General features: G+C 38.0%; 1 protein-coding gene and 1 non-coding gene across 2 annotated transcripts; one reads left to right on the top strand and one right to left on the bottom strand.

The window, feature by feature from the left end:
• The first annotated feature begins 13,713 nt into the window (after positions 1–13,713).
• Positions 13,714–18,796, top strand: LOC148297696 (uncharacterized). The gene is made up of 4 exons (XM_088247796.1): positions 13,714–14,800; positions 14,924–15,108; positions 16,030–17,596; positions 18,101–18,796. The coding sequence occupies exons 1-4, from the start codon at positions 13,795–13,797 to the stop codon at positions 18,718–18,720; spliced, it is 3,378 nt and encodes a 1,125-aa protein (XP_088103922.1). The 5' UTR covers positions 13,714–13,794; the 3' UTR covers positions 18,721–18,796.
• On the bottom strand, positions 13,843–13,949 carry LOC148297697 (small nucleolar RNA R71). Its single transcript, XR_015833266.1, has one exon. It is a non-coding gene; the product is annotated as a small nucleolar RNA R71 (small nucleolar RNA).
• Positions 18,797–19,473: the final 677 nt, after the last annotated feature.

Genomic DNA, 19,473 nt, shown 5'->3' with positions numbered 1-19,473 from the left:
ACAACAGGGATTAGATACATACTTGGTTGTTTAAAATGTTCTTCTATGCTTAATGGGTTCCTAATGCTTAATTTTAGGTTAGACAACAAATGATCAAATTAGGGAATTAGGAACACAAGGTTAGGACCAAACACCATGGCCTAATCATACTTTAGCTAGAATCAATCTTTGAATCTGAATTAGACTTGTTACTTGAATCTTTATAACCCAGAATTGAATTGTTATGGTGATTCGAATGCCCTAGTCTCAAAATCTGTTTTCCAACTCTTAAAACCACTCTTTGTTACATTTGTTTACTTGTTTTTGTTTGAAATTTCATTTTGCTTCTTTTGTTCAACAATCACAACCACTCTTGTTTTTAATTATGTTTTAGACATAACCTCCTACTTTCTTGAATTTGGGAATCTAAGTACATAACTAGTTTTAACTTCTCAATCTTCGTGGGTACGACCTCGTACTTGTCTTCCTATACTACTAATTGCCCCGTACAATTGCGAGTTAACATAATATTAACAACAGTGTTCCAAATTGGACAATTCAAGTTCAACGGCAATTCGTTCCTAATTGGAAGGGTTGGTGTATTCCATACTTCTAGCGATTGGATTTCACTCAAAACTCACCAAATGACTCCTCCCACCATATTATGATGTTGCCCAAGTTTGGGGCTCGATCAGAAATCAATAGGTGTGAGAAATTGGACAATTCAAGTTCAACGGCAGTTCGTTCCTAATTGTAGTAGTTGGTGTATTCCACACTTCTAGCGATTGGATTTCACTCAAAACTCACCAAAAGACTCCTCCCACCATATTATGATGTCGCCCAAGTTTTGGGCTCGATCCGAAATCAATAGGCGTTCCAAATTGGACAATTCAAGTTCAACGTCAGTTCGTTCCTAATTGGAGTGGTCGGTGTATTCCATACTTCTAGCGATTGGATTTCACTCAAAACTCACCAAATGACCTCTCCCACCATATTATGATGTTGCCCAAGTTTTGGGCTCGATCCGAAATCAATAGGTGTTCCACATTGGACAATTCAAGTTCAACGGCAGTTCGTTCCTAATTGCATTGGTTGGTGTATTCCATACTTCTAGCGATTGGATTTCACTCAAACCTCACTAAATGACTCCTCCCACCCCATTATGATGTTGCCCAAGTTTTGGGCTCGATCCGAAATCAATAGGTGTGAGAAATTGGACAATTCAAGTTCAACGGCAGTTCTTTGCTAATTGGAGTGGTTGGTGTATTCCATACTTCTAGCGATTGAATTTCACTCAAAACTCACCAAATGACTCCTCCCACCATATTATGATGTTGCCCAAGTTTGGGGCTCGATCCGAAATCAATAGGTGTGAGAAATTGGACAATTCAAGTTCAACGGCAGTTCGTTCCTAATTGGAGGGGTTGGTGTATTCCATACTTCTAGCGATTGGATTTCACTAAAAACTCACCAAATGACTCCTCCCACCATATTATGATGTCGCGCAACTTTTGGGCTCGATCCGAAATCAATAGGCATTCCAAATTGGACAATTCAAGTTCAACGTCAGTTCGTTCCAAATTGGAGTGGTTGGTGTATTCCATCCTTCTAGCGATTGGATTTCACTCAAAACAAACCAAATGACTCCTCCCACCATATTATGATGTTGCCCAAGTTTTGGGCTCGATCCGAAATCAATAGGTGTTAGAAATTGGACAATTCAAGTTCAACGGCAGTTCGTTCCTAATTGGAGGGGTTGGTGTATTCCACACTTCTAGCGATTGGATTTCACTCAAAACTCACCAAATGACTCCTCCCACCGTATTATGATGTTGCCCAAGTTTGGGGCTCGATCCGAAATCAAAAGGTGTTCCAATTGGACAATTCAAATTCAACGGCAGTTCGTTCCCAATTGGATTGATTGGTGTATTCCATACTTCTAGTGATTGGATTTCACTCAAAACTCTCCAAATGACTCCTCCCACCATATTATGATGTTGCCCAAGTTTTGGACTCGATCCGAAATCAACAGGTGTTCCAAATTGGACTATTCAAGTTCAACGGCAGTTCGTTCCTAATTGGACTGGTTGGTGTATTCCATAATTCTTGCGATTGGATTTCACTCAAAACCCACCAAATGACTCCTCCCACCATATTATGATGTTGCCCAAGTTTTGGGCTCGATCCAAATTCAATAGGTGTGAGAAATTGGTCAATTCAATTTCAACGACAGTTCTTTCCTAATTGGAGTGGTTGGTGTATTCCACAGTTCTAGCGATTGGATTTCACTCAAAACTCAACAAATGACTCCTCCCACCATATTATGATGTTGCCCAAGTTTTGGGCTCGATCCGAAATCAATAGGTGTTCCAAATTGGACAATTCAAGTTCAACGGCAGTTCGTTCCTAATTGGAGTGGTTGGTGTATTCCATACTTCTAGCGATTGGATTTCACTCAAAACTCACCAAATGACTCCTCCCACCATATTATGTTGTTGCCCAAGTTTTGGGCTCGATCCGAAATCAATAGGTGTGAGAAATTGGACAATTCAATTTCAACGGCAGCTCGTTCCTAATTGGAGTGGTTGGTGTATTCCACACTTCTAGCGATTGGATTTCAATCAAAACTCACCAAATGACTCCTCCCACCATATTATGATGTTGCCCAAGTTTTCGGCTCGATCAGAAATCAATAGGTGTTCCAAATTGGACAATTCAAGTTCAACGGCACTTCGTTCCTAATTGGAGTGGTTGGTGTATTCCATACTTCTAGCGATTGGATTTCACTCAAAACTCACGAAATGACTCCTCCCACCATATTATGATGTTGCCCAGGTTTTGGGCTCGATCCGAAATCAATAGGTGTTCGAAATTGGACAATTCAAGTTCAACGGCAGTTCATTCCTAATTGGAGGGGTAGGTGTATTCCATACTTCTAGCGATTGGATTTCACTCAAAACTCACCAAATGACTCCTTCCACAATATTATGATGTTGCCCAAGTTTTGGGCTCGATCCGAAATCAATAGGTGTTCCAAATTAGACAATTCAAGTTCAACGGCAGTTCGTTCCTAATTGCAGTGGTTGGTGTATTCCATACTTCTAGTGATTGGATTTCACTCAAAACTCACCAAATGACTCCTCCCACCATATTATGATGTTGCCCAAGTTTTGGGCTCGATCCGAAATCAATAGGTGTGCGAAATTGGACAATTCAAGTTCAATGGTAGTTCGTTCCTAATCGGAGTGGTTGGTGTATTCTGTACTTCTAGCGATTTCATTTCACTCAAAACTCACCAAATGACTCCTCTCACCATATTACGATGTTGCCCACGTTTTGGGCTCGATCCGAAATCAATAGGTGTTCCAAATTGGACAATTCAAGTTCAACGGCATTTCGTTCCTAATTGGATTGGTTGGTGTATTCCATACTTCTAGCGATTGGATTTCACTCAAAACTCACCAAATGACTCCTCCCACCATATTATGATGTTGCCCAAGTTTTGGGCTCGATCCGAAATCAATAGGTGTTCCAAATTGGACAATTCAAGTTCAACGGCAGTTCGTTCCTAATTGGAGGGGTTGGTGTATTCCATACTTCTAGCGATTGGATTTCACTTAAAACTCACCAAATGACTCCTCCCACCATATTATGATGTTGCCCAGGTTTTGGGCTCGATCCGAAATCAATAGGTGTTCCAAATTGGACAATTCAAGTTCAACGGTAGTTCGTTCCTTATTGGAGTGGTTGGTGTATTCCATACTTCTAGCGATTGGATTTCACTCAAAACTCACCAAATGACTCCTCCCACCATATTATGATGTTGCCCAAGTTTTGGGCTCGATGCGAAATCAATAGGTGTGAGAAATTGGACAATTCAAGTTCAACGGCAGTTCGTTCCCAATTGTACTGGTTGGTGTATTCCATACTTCTTGCGATTGGATTTCACTCAAAACTCACCAAATGACTCCTCCCACCATATTATGATGTTGCCCAAGTTTAGGGCTTGATTCAAAATCAATAGGTGTGAGAAATTGGACAATTCAAGTTCAACGGCAGTTCGTTCCTAATTGGAGTGGTTGGTGTATTCCATACTTCTAGCGATTGGATTTCTCTCAAAACTCACCAAATGACTCCTCCCACCATATTATGATGTTGCCCAAGTTTTGGGCTCGATCAAAAATCAATACGTGTGAGAAACTGGACATTTCAATTTCAACGGCAGTTCGTTCCTAATTGGAGTGGTTAGTGTATTCCATACTTCTAGCGATTGGATTTCACTCAAAACTCACCAAATGACTCCTCCCACCATATTATGATGTTGCCCAAGTTTTGGGCTCGATCCGAAATCAATAGGTGTGAGAAATTGGACAATTCAATTTCAACGGCATCTCGTTCCTAATTGGAGTGGTTGGTGTATTCCACACTTCTAGCGATTGGATTTCAATCTAAACTCACCAAATGACTCCTCCCACCATATTTTGATGTTGCCCAAGTTTTGGGCTCGATCCGAAATCAATAGGTGTTCCAAATTGGACAATTCAAGTTCAACGGCACTTCGTTCCTAATTGGAGTGGTTGGTGTATTCCATACTTCTAGCGATTGGATTTCACTCAAAACTGACTAAATGACTCCTCCCACCATATTATGATGTTGCCCAATTTTGGGGCTCGATCCGAAATCAATTGGTGTGAGAAATTGGACAATTCAAGTTCAACGGCAGTTCGTTCCTAATTGGAGGGGTAGGTGTATTCCATACTTCTAGCGGTTGGATTTCACTCAAAACTCACCAAATGACTCCTCCCACAATATTATGATGTTGCCCAAGTTTTGGGCTCGATCCGAAATCAATAGGTGTTCCAAATTAGACAATTCAAGTTCAACGGCAGTTCGTTCCTAATTGCAGTGGTTGGTGTATTCCATACTTCTAGTGATTGGATTTCACTCAAAACTCACCAAATGACTCCTCCCACCATATTATGATGTTGCCCAAGTTTTGGGCTCGATGCGAAATCAATAGGTGTGAGAAATTGGACAATTCAAGTTCAACGGTAGTTCGTTCCCAATTGTACTGGTTGGTGTATTCCATACTTCTTGCGATTGGATTTCACTCAAAACTCACCAAATGACTCCTCCCACCATATTATGATGTTGCCCAAGTTTTGGGCTTGATCAAAAATCAATACGTGTGAGAAACTGGACATTTCAATTTCAACGGCAGTTCGTTCCTAATTGGAGTGGTTAGTGTATTCCATACTTCTAGCGATTGGATTTCACTCAAAACTCACCAAATGACTCCTCCCACCATATTATGATGTTGCCCAAGTTTTGGGCTCGATCCGAAATCAATAGGTGTGCGAAATTGGACAATTCAAGTTCAATGGTAGTTCGTTCCTAATCGGAGTGGTTGGTGTATTCTGTACTTCTAGCGATTTCATTTCACTCAAAACTCACCAAATGACTCCTCTCACCATATTACGATGTTGCCCACGTTTTGGGCTCGATCCGAAATCAATAGGTGTTCCAAATTGGACAATTCAAGTTCAACGGCATTTCGTTCCTAATTGGATTGGTTGGTGTATTCCATACTTCTAGCGATTGGATTTCACTCAAAACTCACCAAATGACTCCTCCCACCATATTATGATGTTGCCCAAGTTTTGGGCTCGATCCGAAATCAATAGGTGTTCCAAATTGGACAATTCAAGTTCAACGGCAGTTCGTTCCTAATTGGAGGGGTTGGTGTATTCCATACTTCTAGCGATTGGATTTCACTTAAAACTCACCAAATGACTCCTCCCACCATATTATGATGTTGCCCAGGTTTTGGGCTCGATCCGAAATCAATAGGTGTTCCAAATTGGACAATTCAAGTTCAACGGTAGTTCGTTCCTTATTGGAGTGGTTGGTGTATTCCATACTTCTAGCGATTGGATTTCACTCAAAACTCACCAAATGACTCCTCCCACCATATTATGTTGTTGCCCAAGTTTTGGGCTCGATGCGAAATCAATAGGTGTGAGAAATTGGAAAAATTCAAGTTCAACGGCAGTTCGTTCCCAATTGTACTGGTTGGTGTATTACATACTTCTTGCGATTGGATTTCACTCAAAACTCACCAAATGACTCCTCCCACCATATTATGATGTTGCCCAAGTTTAGGGCTTGATTCAAAATCAATAGGTGTGAGAAATTGGACAATTCAAGTTCAACGGCAGTTCGTTCCTAATTGGAGTGGTTGGTGTATTCCATACTTCTAGCGATTGGATTTCTCTCAAAACTCACCAAATGACTCCTCCCACCATATTATGATGTTGCCCAAGTTTTGGGCTCGAGCCGAAATCAATAGGTGTTCCAAATTGGACAATTCAAGTTCAACGGCACTTCGTTCCTAATTGGAGTGGTTGGTGTATTCCATACTTCTAGCGATTGGATTTCACTCAAAACTGACTAAATGACTCCTCCCACCATATTATGATGTTGCCCAATTTTGGGGCTCGATCCGAAATCAATTGGTGTGAGAAATTGGACAATTCAAGTTCAACGGCAGTTCGTTCCTAATTGCAGTGGTTGGTGTATTCCATACTTCTAGTGATTGGATTTCACTCAAAACTCACCAAATGACTCCTCCCACCATATTATGATGTTGCCCAAGTTTTGGGCTCGATCCGAAATCAATAGGTGTTCGAAATTGGACAATTCAATTTCAATGGTAGTTCGTTCCTAATCGGAGTGGTTGGTGTATTCTGTACTTCTAGCGATTTCATTTCACTCAAAACTCACCAAATGACTCCTCTCACCATATTACGATGTTGCCCACGTTTTGGGCTCGATCCGAAATCAATAGGTGTTCCAAATTGGACAATTCAAGTTCAACGGCATTTCGTTCCTAATTGGATTGGTTGGTGTATTCCATACTTCTAGCGATTGGATTTCACTCAAAACTCACCAAATGACTCCTCCCACCATATTATGATGTTGCCCAAGTTTTGGGCTCGATCCGAAATCAATAGGTGTTCCAAATTGGACAATTCAAGTTCAACGGCAGTTCGCTCCTAATTGGAGTGGTTGGTGTATTCCATACTTCTAGCGATTGGATTTCACTCAAAACTCTCCAAATGACTCCTCCCACCATATTATGATGTTACCCAAGTTTGGGGCTCGATCCGAAATCAATAGGTGTGAGAAATTGGACAATTCAAGTTCAACGGCAGTTCGTTCCTAATTTGAGTGGTTGGTGTATTCCATACTTCTAGCAATTGGATTTCACTCAAAACTCACCAAATGACTCCTCCCACTATATTATGATGTTGCCCAAGTTTTGGGCTCGATCCGAAATCAATAGGTGTGAGAAATTGGACAATTCAAGTTCAACGGCAGTTCATTCCTAATTGGAGTGGTTGGTGTATTCCATACTTCTATAGATTGGATTTCTCTCAAAACTCACCAAATGAATCCTCCCACCATATTATGATGTTTCCCAAGTTTTGGGCTCGATCAAAAATCAATACGTGTGAGAAATTGGACATTTCAATTTGAACGGCAGTTCGTTCCTAATTGGAGTGGTTGGTGTATTCCATACTTCTAGCGATTGGATTTCACTCAAAACCCACCAAATGACTCCTCCCACCATATTATGATGTTGCCCAAGTTTTGGGCTCGATCCGAAATCAATAGGCGCGAGAAATTGGACTATTCATTTGCGACGGCAGTTCTTTCCTAATTGGAGTGGTTGGTGTATTCCATACTTCTAGCGATTGTATTTCACTCAAAACTCACCAAATGACTCCTCCCACCATATTATGATGTTGCCCAAGTTTTGGGCTCGATCCGAAATCAATAGGTGTGAGAAATTGGACAATTCAAGTTCAACGGCAGTTCGTTCCTAATTGGAGTGGTTGTTGTATTCCATACTTCTAGCGATTGGATTTCACTCAAAACTCACCAAATGACTCCTCCCACAATATTATGATGTTGCCCAAGTTTTGGGCTCGATCCGAAATCAATAGGTGTGAGAAATTGGACAATTCAAGTTCAACGGCAGTTCATTCCTAATTGGAGTGGTTGGTGTATTCCATACTTCTATAGATTGGATTTCACTCAAAACTCACCAAATGACTCCTCCCACAATATTATGATGTTGCCCAAGTTTTGGGCTCGATCCGAAATCAATAGGTGTGAGCAATTGGACAATTCAAGTTCAACGGCAGTTCATTCCTAATTGGAGTGGTTGGTGTATTCCATACTTCTAGCGATTGGATTTCACTCAAAACCCACCAAATGACTCCTCCCACCATATTATGATGTTGCCCAAGTTTTGGGCTCGATCCGAAATCAATAGGTGTTCCAATTGGACAGTTCAAGTTCAACGGCAGTTCGTTCCCAATTGGATTGATTGGTGTATTTCATACTTCTAGCGACTGGATTTCACTCAACACTCACCAAATGACTCCTCCCACAATATTTAGATGTTGCCCAAGTTTTGGGCTCGATCCGAAATCAATAGGTGTTCCAAATTGGACAATTCAAGTTCAACGGCAGTTCGTTCCTAATTGGAGTGGTTGGTGTATTCCATAATTCTAGCGATTGGATTTCACTCAAAAATCACCAAATGACTCCTCCCACCATAATATGATGTTGCCCAAGTTTTGGGCTCGATCCAAATTCAATAGGTGTGAGAAATTGGTCAATTCAATTTCAACGACAGTTCGTTCCTAATTGGAGTGGTTGGTGTATTCCATACTTCTAGCGATTGGATTTCACTCAAAACTCACCAAATGACTCCTCCCACCATAACATGATGTTTCCCAAGTTTTGGGCTCGATCCGAAATCAATAGGTGTTCCAATTGGACAATTCAAGTTCAACGGCAGTTCGTTCCCAATTGGATTGATTGGTGTATTCCATACTTCGAGCGATTGGATTTCACTCAAAACTCACCAAATGACTCCTCCCGCCATATTATGATGTTGCCCAGGTTTTGGGCTCGATCCGAAATCAATAGGTGTTCCAAATTGGACAATTCAAGTTCAACGGCAGTTCGTTCCTAATTGGAGTGGTTGGTGTATTCCATAATTCTAGCGATTGGATTTCACTCAAAACTCACCAAATGACTCCTCCCACCATATTATGATGTTCGCCAAGTTTTGGGCTCGATCCAAAATCAATTGGTGTTCCAAATTGGACAATTCAAGTTCAACGGCAGTTCGTTCCTAATCGGAGTGGTTGGTGTATTCCATATTCTAGCAATTGGATTTCACTCAAAACTCACCAAATGACTCCTCCCGCCATAGTATGATGTTGCCCAAGTTTTGGGCTCGATCCGAAATCAATAGGTGTTCCAAATTGGACAATTCAAGTTCAACGGCAGTTCGTTCCTAATTGGAGTGGTTGGTGTATTCCATACTTCTAGCGATTGGATTTCACTGAAAACCCACCAATTGACTCCTCCCACCATATTATGATGTTGCCCAAGTTTTGGGCTCGATCCAAATTCAATAGGTGTGAGAAATTGGTCAATTCAATTTCAACGACAGTTCTTTCCTAATTGGAGTGGTTGGTGTATTCCATACTTCTAGCGATTGGATTTCACTAAAAACACACCAAATGACTCCTCCCGCCATATTATGATGTTGCCCAGGTTTTGGGCTCGATCCGAAATCAATAGGTGTTCCAAATTGGACAATTCAAGTTCAACGGCAGTTCTTTCCTAATTGGAGTGGTTGGTGTATTCCATACTTCTAGCGATTGGATTTCACTGAAAACTCACCAAATGACTCCTCCCACCATATTATGATGTTGTCCAAGTTTGGGGCTCGATCCGAAATCAATAGGTGTGAGAAATTGGACAATTCAAGTTCAACGGCAGTTCGTTCCTAATTGGAGTGGTTGGTGTATTCCATACTTCAAGCGATTGGATTTCTCCCAAAACTCACCAAATGACTCCTCCCATCATATTACGATGTTGCCCAAGTTTTGGGCTCGATCAAAAATCAATACGTGTGAGAAATTGGACATTTCAATTTCAACGGCAGTTCGTTCCTAATTGGAGTGGTTGGTGTATTCCATACTTCTAGCGATTGGATTTCACTCAAAACTCACCAAATGACACCTCCCACCATATTATGATGTTGCCCAAGTTTTGGGCTCGATCCGAAATCAATAGGTGTGAGAAATTGGACAATTCAAGTTCAATGGCAGTTCGTTCCTAATTGGAGTGGTTGGTGTATTCCATACTTCTAGCGATTGGATTTCACTCAAAACTCACCAAATGACTCCTCCCACCATAACATGATGTTTCCCAAGTTTTGGGCTCGATCCGAAATCAATAGGTGTTCCAATTGGACAATTCAAGTTCAACGGCAGTTCGTTCCCAATTGGATTGATTGGTGTATTCCATACTTCTAGCGATTGGATTTCACTCAAAACTCACCAAATGACGCCTCCAACCATATTATGATGTTGCCCAAGTTTTGGGCTCGATCCAAATTCAATAGGTGTGAGAAATTGGTCAATTCAATTTCAACGACAGTTCGTTCCTAATTGGAGTGGTTGGTGTATTCCATACTTCTAGCGATTGGATTTCACTCAAAACTCACCAAATGACTCCTCCGAACATAACATGATGTTTCCCAAGTATTGGGCTCGATCCGAAATCAATAGGTGTTCCAATTGGACAATTCAAGTTCAACGGCAGTTCATTCCCAATTGGATTGATTGGTGTATTCCATACTTCTAGCGATTGGATTTCACTAAAAACACACCAAATGACTCCTCCCGCCATATTATGATGTTGCCCAGGTTTTGGGCTCGATCCGAAATCAATAGGTGTTCCAAATTGGACAATTCAAGTTCAACGGCAGTTCTTTCCAAATTGGAGTGGTTGGTGTATTCCATACTTCTAGCGATTGGATTTCACTGAAAACTCACCAAATGACTCCTCCCACCATATTATGATGTTGTCCAAGTTTGGGGCTCGATCCGAAATCAATAGGTGTGAGAAATTGGACAATTCAAGTTCAACGGCAATTCGTTCCTAATTGGAGTGGTTGGTGTATTCCATACTTCAAGCGATTGGATTTCTCCCAAAACTCACCAAATGACTCCTCCCATCATATTACGATGTTGCCCAAGTTTTGGGCTCGATCAAAAATCAATACGTGTGAGAAATTGGACATTTCAATTTCAACGGCAGTTCGTTCCTAATTGGAGTGGTTGGTGTATTCCATACTTCTAGCGATTGGATTTCACTCAAAACTCACCAAATGACTCCTCCCACCATAACATGATGTTTCCCAAGTTTTGGGCTCGATCCGAAATCAATAGGTGTTCCAATTGGACAATTCAAGTTCAACGGCAGTTCGTTCCCAATTGGATTGATTGGTGTATTCCATACTTCTAGCGACTGGATTTCACTCAACACTCACCAAATGACTCCTCCCGCCATATTATGATGTTGCCCAGGTTTTGGGCTTGATCCGAAAACAATAGATGTTCCAAATTGGATGATGAGCACAAAATTAATACAAGTTTTATCCTTAAATTTATATTTGTTAGTATTTTCTTTTGTTTTATATAAATCTATTAAAGTATTTTTATTGTTTCTTTCCAATCTTTGTTTTTATATTTAATGAGTGGTTGTTTGTAGATATTAAGTGTCTTCCACCAATAGCATGTTGAGGAAAAGAAGTAAGTAATGTGTTGCAAGAAGAAAGTAAAGGATGAGAAGAAATATGTGCAGCCAAAGCCAAGGAAATTTGCTCGAGACAACTTGTGCAGCAGCAAATGCAATTGAAGATAAAACAAATGAAAAGAAGAAGCAATCAATTGCATGAATATACTCTAGGACATGCATGCAAAGCTTCCATCATTGAAGAAATAAAGAAAGAATGAATAAACAATGAAGGAGAAGTTCAAATTGACTACTTGCAACCAATGAATGCAAAGAAGAATGATGATGCTTGAGTTGTTATCTAGCTACAATTTGAGGAAAGTTGCTGCAGTTTTTATGAGAAGATACGATAGATGAGCAAGTGGAGCAATTGATAAGAAGACTCAAAGATCTTTGTGAAAACCAAAGTCAAGGAACTAGGCCAAGATTAAGGAATATATTTGAAAATGATGGGTACTTATTTGAAATGATAAAAGCTTGGAGTAAAGAAGCAAGTGGAGAGTGGTGTGGAGAAATTCAAGAGTGATACCCGACAATGAGAAGAAGGAAAGTATGGAAATGCATGACAAAGTGTTCAAGTGGAAGAAAGTTTTGAAGAATTTAGATAAGGAGTCATCATCACAATGAATTAATTAAAGGAAGCAACTTGGCAATTGGTTTGATGGCAAGTGGAAGACATATTAAAATCATGAATATTGCTCCCATCCTCCTATAAATAGATGGAGCTACGGCATTGTAAAACTACACCAAGCTCCACAATCTTGAGCTTTTTCTCTTTTCCCTCCATATTTCTAAGTCTTAAATTCTGTTTTTAGTTTTATTTTATTATGGGGAACTAACTCCCTAGCTAGGGCTAGGGAGGAAACTTTTAATATAAGTGTGTAATTTTTATTAGTTTGATCCAAACTTAAGCTTTAATGTGAATTTGTAGTTTTTGTTCAAATGGAATTTGTAGTTTTCTTTTTAATTAATTGATGAATGTTTGATAATCTATTTCATGGGTTCAATCATGTTTTTCCCATAGTGTAGTAAAAACTTTCATGCTTTTAAAAGAGAAGAGAATTACTAAAGATTAATAGAATTTTGATGAAGATTATTTTTTGATAGTTTGTTGCCAATGGTACAAGTTATGCTTAGAATACTTCTAAAGGAAATTAAAAAGAGCTTTAATTATTTTGAACAACTACAATGGAAAATATTTTGTGGATCAAATTATTAAGAGTTGCATGCTTATGTTAAAAGTGGAAACCCAATGCCTTAGTGTTTTAATCAATTAAATTTTCTCCAAATCAAATCTTGCATAATTCTACCTCTCAATCACACTTGTTCTTTTTCATCTCTGTTATTTTCTTTACACTGCTCTCTGTGGATACGACACTCGGACTTCCGAGCTACACTACTATACGATACTATCTCCTTTGATTTTTGTAAAAGTGGTACGAACAAATTGGCGCCGTTGCCGGGGAGCGGCTTGTCAAAGAGTGCAGAGATCCCCTTGGTCAAAGGTTTGCTGGTTATGTGAAATTCTTCACATCTGGTACACTCTTTCCAAACTTATCTCATTGTTAATATATATTTGTATTTGTATTTTTTGTTTATCTATTTATTTTCTTTATGCGACCTAGAGATCATCTAGGAAGGTTTGTCAAAAAGTCTGAAACTGTTAATTTAGAACATTCTGCTTCAACTTCTTCAACTGAAAATTCCAACAAATCTGAAAGCATGGCAGCAATTGTGAATGATGAACAAGAAATTGCGAATAATGAACAAGAAATTAATGCTCATATTGAAAATAATGAGATTGAGAATAATGAAATGAGAGAAGTAGTTGCACCTAGAACTTTAGAGACATTTTTGCATCCTATTCGTGCACCAAATCCGTCATGCATCATGTTTCCACCTAACATGCCAAATTATGATTTCAAACCTGGAATGATTCAACTGCTTCCCATTTTTCATGGCATGGAAAGTGAAAATCCTTATGTGCATGTTAGGGAATTTGAAGAGGCTATTGGCACTTTTTACAATGTTCAACTTGATAGGCTTAATTTCATAAGGTTGAAATTTTTTCCTTTTTCCTTAAAAGAAAAGGCTAAAAGTTGGTTGTATTCATTAAGGGCTAGATCCATAGGTTCTTGGGGGGAAATGACTCAAGCATTTTTTAACAAGTATTTTCCTAATCACAAGACGATTGCTCTTAAGAAAAGAATCTCAAATTTCTCTCAAAAGGAAAATGAAACTTTGTATCAAACTTGGGAAAAATTTAAAGAGCTTTTGAATTTGTGCCCACACCATGGTTTTGAAAATTGGCGTCTTGCTAGTTATATCTATGAGGGACTTCTCCCTCGTGATCGCCAATTTGTTGAGTCAATGTGTAATGGAAATTTTATGCAAAAAGACCCTGATGATGCCCTAGAATTTTTGGATGAAATTGCTGAAAAAGCTCATCAATGGACTGTCCCCAGTCCAGTTGAGACCACTGATCGGTCAAGAATTGCCACATCTTCTACTAATAAAGGAATTTATCAATTAAAAGAAGAAGATGATTGGAAATTAAAATTTGAGGTTTTGACTAAAGAGATAGCTGCTTTGAAAACGGAAAAATCAAATTTGCCTCAACCTGTTTTTCAAGCTGATGTTAATCAAGTATGTGATTCTTGTTATGAGATTGGTCATACTGTTAAAAATTGCCCAATTTTTCAGGAAATGAAAGGAGCTTATGAGGAGCGTTGTGCTGCTGTTGGAAACTTCAAACAACAATATTCTCCTTTTTCCAACACTTACAATCCAGCGACAAGGAATCATCCAAATTTTCGTTGGAGCAATGATTCACAACCTCAGGTAAGTGAGAGAAATTCTTTCAATCATCAATTTCCTACAACTAATACATTTAATGCTAGACCATCTTTGAGCGATACTCTTCAAGCATTTATGCAGGAACAACAGAAGCAAAATCAAAGGTATGATACCTTGTTTGGTCAAATGGTTGATGAAAATAAAGAAATTAAAAGCCAAATTTCTAAATTGACAAATTCTTTTGCAATAAATGAAAAAGGGAAATTTCCTTCTCAAACTCAACCAAATCCAAAAAATGTTAATTTGTGTGAAACCTCAATTGAACATGCTAAGTCTGTCATTGCTCTTAAAAGTGGTAAAATAATTGATACAACACCTTCACCAAAGAAAGTTGAAAAATCTAAGAATAATGATGAACTAAACAAGTCCAAATTGAGTGAATTAAATGAAAATAATTTTCCTGCTCCTTTTCCCCAAGCTTTAAATCCTCCAAAGAAATTGAATCAAAATCATGAAATTTTGGATGTTTTTAAAGAAGTCAAAGTTAATATTCCTCTGTTAGATGCTATTAAACAGATTCCTTCTTATGCTAAATTTTTAAAAGATCTGTGCACATTTAAAAGAAAGCATCAGGTGAAGAAAACTGCATTTTTGACTGAACATGTGAGTGCATTGTTGCAACATAAGGTCCCTCCTAAATACAAAGATCCAGGAAGTCCCACTCTTTCATGTGTAATTGGAAAAAATTACATCAATTGTGCTTTGCTTGATTTGGGGGCTAGTGTAAATTTGTTGCCATATTCAGTGTATTTGCAGTTAGGTCTTGGTGAATTGAAGCCCACAACAATGAAGTTGCAACTTGCTGATCGTTCTGTACGAGTGCCGAGAGGGGTAATTGAGGATGTATTGGTCCAAGTGGACAAATTTTACTACCCTGTTGACTTTGTTGTTTTGGATACACAACCTGTTTTGCATTCTGAAAATGAAATTCCTGTCATTTTAGGACGTCCCTTCCTTGCTACATGTGATGCACACATCAGTTGTAGGAGTGGGATAATGAAACTCAGTTTTGGTAACATGACATTGGAAATTAACATTTTTAATGTTTTCAGGAAACCTTATGAAGATGATGAATGTGGAGTGGTGAACTTGATTGAAGTTCTTGTACAGGATCAATTTGAGAAGACTAGTATTTCTGAACCTTTTGAGACTCTTTTATTGAATTCTAAAGAATCCGAATTACTTGAGGAGCCAGAAATTGCTTATCTTAATTCGTTGTTTAATTCCTTACAGGCTGATAAATGGACTCCAAGGTTTGAGAAGCTTCCACCTCGAAAGGAAAAGACATTGCCATCAAATGTGGAAGTTCCTAATCTAGAATTGAAGCCTTTACCCATGGGACTTAAACATGCCTTCTTGGGGTCCAACAACACTTTTCCAGTGGTAATATCTTCTGAACTTGACTCTTTGCAAGAAGGTAAGTTACTTAATGTGTTGAATTCTCACAGATCTGCCATTGGTTGGACTCTTGCTGACATTAAGGGAATTAGTCCTCTTGTTTGTACTCATAAAATATTTTTAGAGGATGAAGCCAAGTCTTCTAGGGAGGCACAACGTAGGTTAAACCCAATCATGAAAGATGTTGTTAAAACTGAGGTGTTAAAATTAATAGATGCAGGTATTATTTATTCCATCTCTGATAGTAAATGGGTAAGTCCTACTCAAGTTGTACCTAAGAAATCTGGCATAACTGTGGTTGAAAATGATAAAAATGAATTGATACCTACTAGAGTGGTTTCAAGTTGGCGTATGTGCATTGATTATAGAAAGCTGAATTCTGCAACTAGAAAAGACCATTTCCCTTTACCTTTTATTGATCAAATCTTAGAAAGGGTAGCCGGTCATGAATTTTATTGCTTCTTAGATGGATACTCAGGTTATTATCAAATTGAAATTGCCATTGAAGATCAAGAAAAAACTACTTTTACATGTCCTTTTGGTACTTTTGCTTTTCGTAGAATGCCTTTCGGATTATGTAATGCTCCAGCTACTTTTCAAAGATGCATGATCAGTATTTTCAGTGATATGGTTGAGCAATTTCTTGAAGTTTTCATGGATGATATATCTGTTTTTGGTGATTCTTTTGATAATTGCTTGAGTAATTTGGAAAAAGTATTGGTTCGATGCCAAGAGAAAAACTTTGTTTTAAATTGGGAGAAGTGTCATTTTATGGTTTCTTCTGGAATTGTTCTTGGTCATATTGTTTCATCTAAAGGAATTGCAGTGGATAAAGCTAAAATTGAATTGATTTCAAAATTGCCAGTTCCAAAAACTGTTAAAGATGTCAGATCATTTTTAGGTCATGCTGGTTTTTATAGGAGATTTATTCAGAATTTTAGTGCAATATCTAGACCCTTGTGTAATCTCCTATTAAAAGATTGTAAATTTGAGTGGTCTGATTCATGTCAAAAGGCTTTTGAGAAATTAATTAAAATGCTCACATCTGCTCCAATTATGCAACCACCTGACTGGACTTTACCTTTTGAAATTATGTGTGATGCTAGTGATTACGCGGTTGGAGCTGTTTTGGGGCAAAGAAAGGATAAGAAGCCACATGTCATACATTATGCAAGCAGAACCTTGAACAGTGCTCAGATGAATTATTCTACAACTGAAAAAGAACTCCTTGCTGTGGTATTTGCTTTGGATAAGTTTCGTTCTTATATAGTTGGATCACCTATTGTTATTTTCACTGACCATGCAGCTTTAAAATACCTTTTTGAAAAAAAAGATGCTAAAGCTCGACTGATTAGGTGGATCCTACTACTTCAAGAATTTGACATCACAATCAAAGATAAAAAGGGAGTAGAAAATGTAGTGGCTGATCATTTGTCTAGATTGAGTTTTGAGGATATCATTGAAACATTGCCAATTAATGATTCTTTTCCAGATGAGCAATTATTTGCTATTTCAGAATTACCTTGGTTTGCTAACATTGTTAATTTTCTTGCTACAGGTAAAATTCCATCTGATTGGACTGCTCAAGACAAGAGGAAATTTCTTACAGAGGTTCGAAATTTCTTTTGGGATGACCCTTATTTGTTTAAATATTGCCCTGATCAGATCATTAGAAGGTGTGTACCTGATAATGAAATCCATGCAGTAATTTCTTTTTGTCATAATGAAGCATGTGGCGGTCATTTTTCTGTAAAGAAAACCGCTGCAAAAATTTTGCAGTGTGGATTCTATTGGCCTACGCTTTTTAAAGACACTAATTCTTTTTGTCGAACTTGTGACCGTTGTCAAAAGTTGGGGGCAATTACCCGTAGAAACATGATGCCTTTGAACCCAATTTTGGTAATTGAAATATTTGATTGTTGGGGCATTGATTTTATGGGTCCTTTCCCTATTTCTTTTGGATATCTTTATATCTTGGTCGGTATTGATTATGTTTCTAAATGGGTAGAGGCTGTTCCTTGTCGACATAATGATCATAAAACTGTTTTGCGGTTTTTAAAAGAAAATATTTTCGCAAGATTTGGAACACCTCGAGCTATTATAAGTGATGGGGGAAAACACTTTTGTAATAAACCTTTTGAGGCTTTAATGAAAAAATATGGTGTCACTCATAAAGTCGCTACCCCATATCACCCACAAACAAGCGGTCAAGTTGAACTTGCTAATCGGGAGATAAAACAAATTTTGGAAAAAACTGTGAGTCCTAACCGTAAAGATTGGTCTTTGAGATTAATTGATGCTTTATGGGCATACCGTACAGCATACAAATCCCCCTTAGGGATGTCACCTTACAGACTTGTCTACGGTAAGGCTTGTCATTTACCAGTTGAACTTGAACATAAGGCATATTGGGCAATTAAAATGTTTAATTTTGGTTTAAATGATGCAAGTTCAAATAGGAAGCTTCAGTTGAGTGAGTTGGCAGAATTAAGGAATGATGCTTACGAAAACTCTCGAATTTACAAAGAGAAAATGAAGGTTTTTCATGATAGAAATATTTTGAGGAAAAACTTTGAACCATCCCAGAAAGTTCTCTTATATAATTCGAGATTGCATATTTTTCCTGGTAAACTTCGTTCCAGATGGACAGGTCCATTTGTGGTCACAAGAGTTTTTCCTTTTGGAGCAGTGGAGATTGAGGATCCAAAAAATGGTAATGTTTTTAAAGTTAATGGTCAACGTCTTAAACCATTTTTGGATAATTTTGTTATGCAGGATGACACGATTCACTTGGAGAATCCTGTTTATCAGGATTGAATTCTCAGACTATCTTTAGTTTCGTATTTATTATTTATTTGTGCTATTTATGTTTTTTTAGATATTCATAAGCTGTAGAAATTACCCACACACACAAAAAAAAAAAAAAAAAAAAAAAAAAAAAAGATTTTTCATATGAGCTGACTTTTGGTAACTCCAGTGAGTGTCTTCGTCAATACAGTGTCTAGGAGTTCTATAGGCGACACCTTTGGTGTTTAAGAAGTTTGGGTTTTAAGCGGGACCATTGTGACCCCTCCAACCTTCCCGGATCCCCTGGCTGTGTTTTCTGAGGCCCTTAACTGGTCATCCGTGAGTTGCTTGTATATTTGTGTTTTTAAAATAAGTTATTTTTTACAAAGTGTTAAAAATAAAAAAATAATTTAAAAAAAAAAACAATATAATTTTTGCTTATTTCTTTGTGTGGTTATTTTTGTATTTTTTTTATGACTGTTTATTTTGTATTTGTATAGATTTTAGTTTTCTTTTTGTGTGTTTTATTTTATTTTGGTCTTTATTTCTTTTTGCTTGGATTTTATTTATTTATTATTTTTGTCTTTCATTCTGTACGGGATAAATACCAAAGGGATTGACACGCATATTTTCCAGGTATTATCTTTCTATTTAAGTACTGTAAAAAAATAAAAATAAAAATAATAAATAAATAAATAAACAGATCGGAACCCGATCTCCAACTAAGGCAATTCTGAATTTCTTGTTTCTCTTTGCTTTTATTACTGTAATTCTTTCTTTCTT

Source organism: Prunus avium, chromosome 1, assembly GCF_965620075.1.
Source record: "Prunus avium chromosome 1, drPruAviu1.hap1.1, whole genome shotgun sequence".
Classification (NCBI taxonomy): Eukaryota; Viridiplantae; Streptophyta; class Magnoliopsida; order Rosales; family Rosaceae; genus Prunus; species Prunus avium.
The sequence above is the reverse complement of the archived record's forward strand: the minus strand, read 5'-3'. Positions and strand labels throughout refer to the sequence as shown.

Bases quoted from the DNA above. Each gene is read 5' to 3' on its own strand.
- LOC148297696 (XM_088247796.1), top strand. From the start codon at position 13,795: ATGACTCAAGCATTTTTTAACAAGTATTTTCCTAATCACAAGACGATT. The intron at 14,801-14,923 runs GTAAAATAATTG...CTTTTCCCCAAG, and splicing joins TGTCATTGCTCTTAAAAGTG to CTTTAAATCCTCCAAAGAAA. The intron at 15,109-16,029 runs GTGAGTGCATTG...ATATTTTTAGAG, and splicing joins CTGCATTTTTGACTGAACAT to GATGAAGCCAAGTCTTCTAG.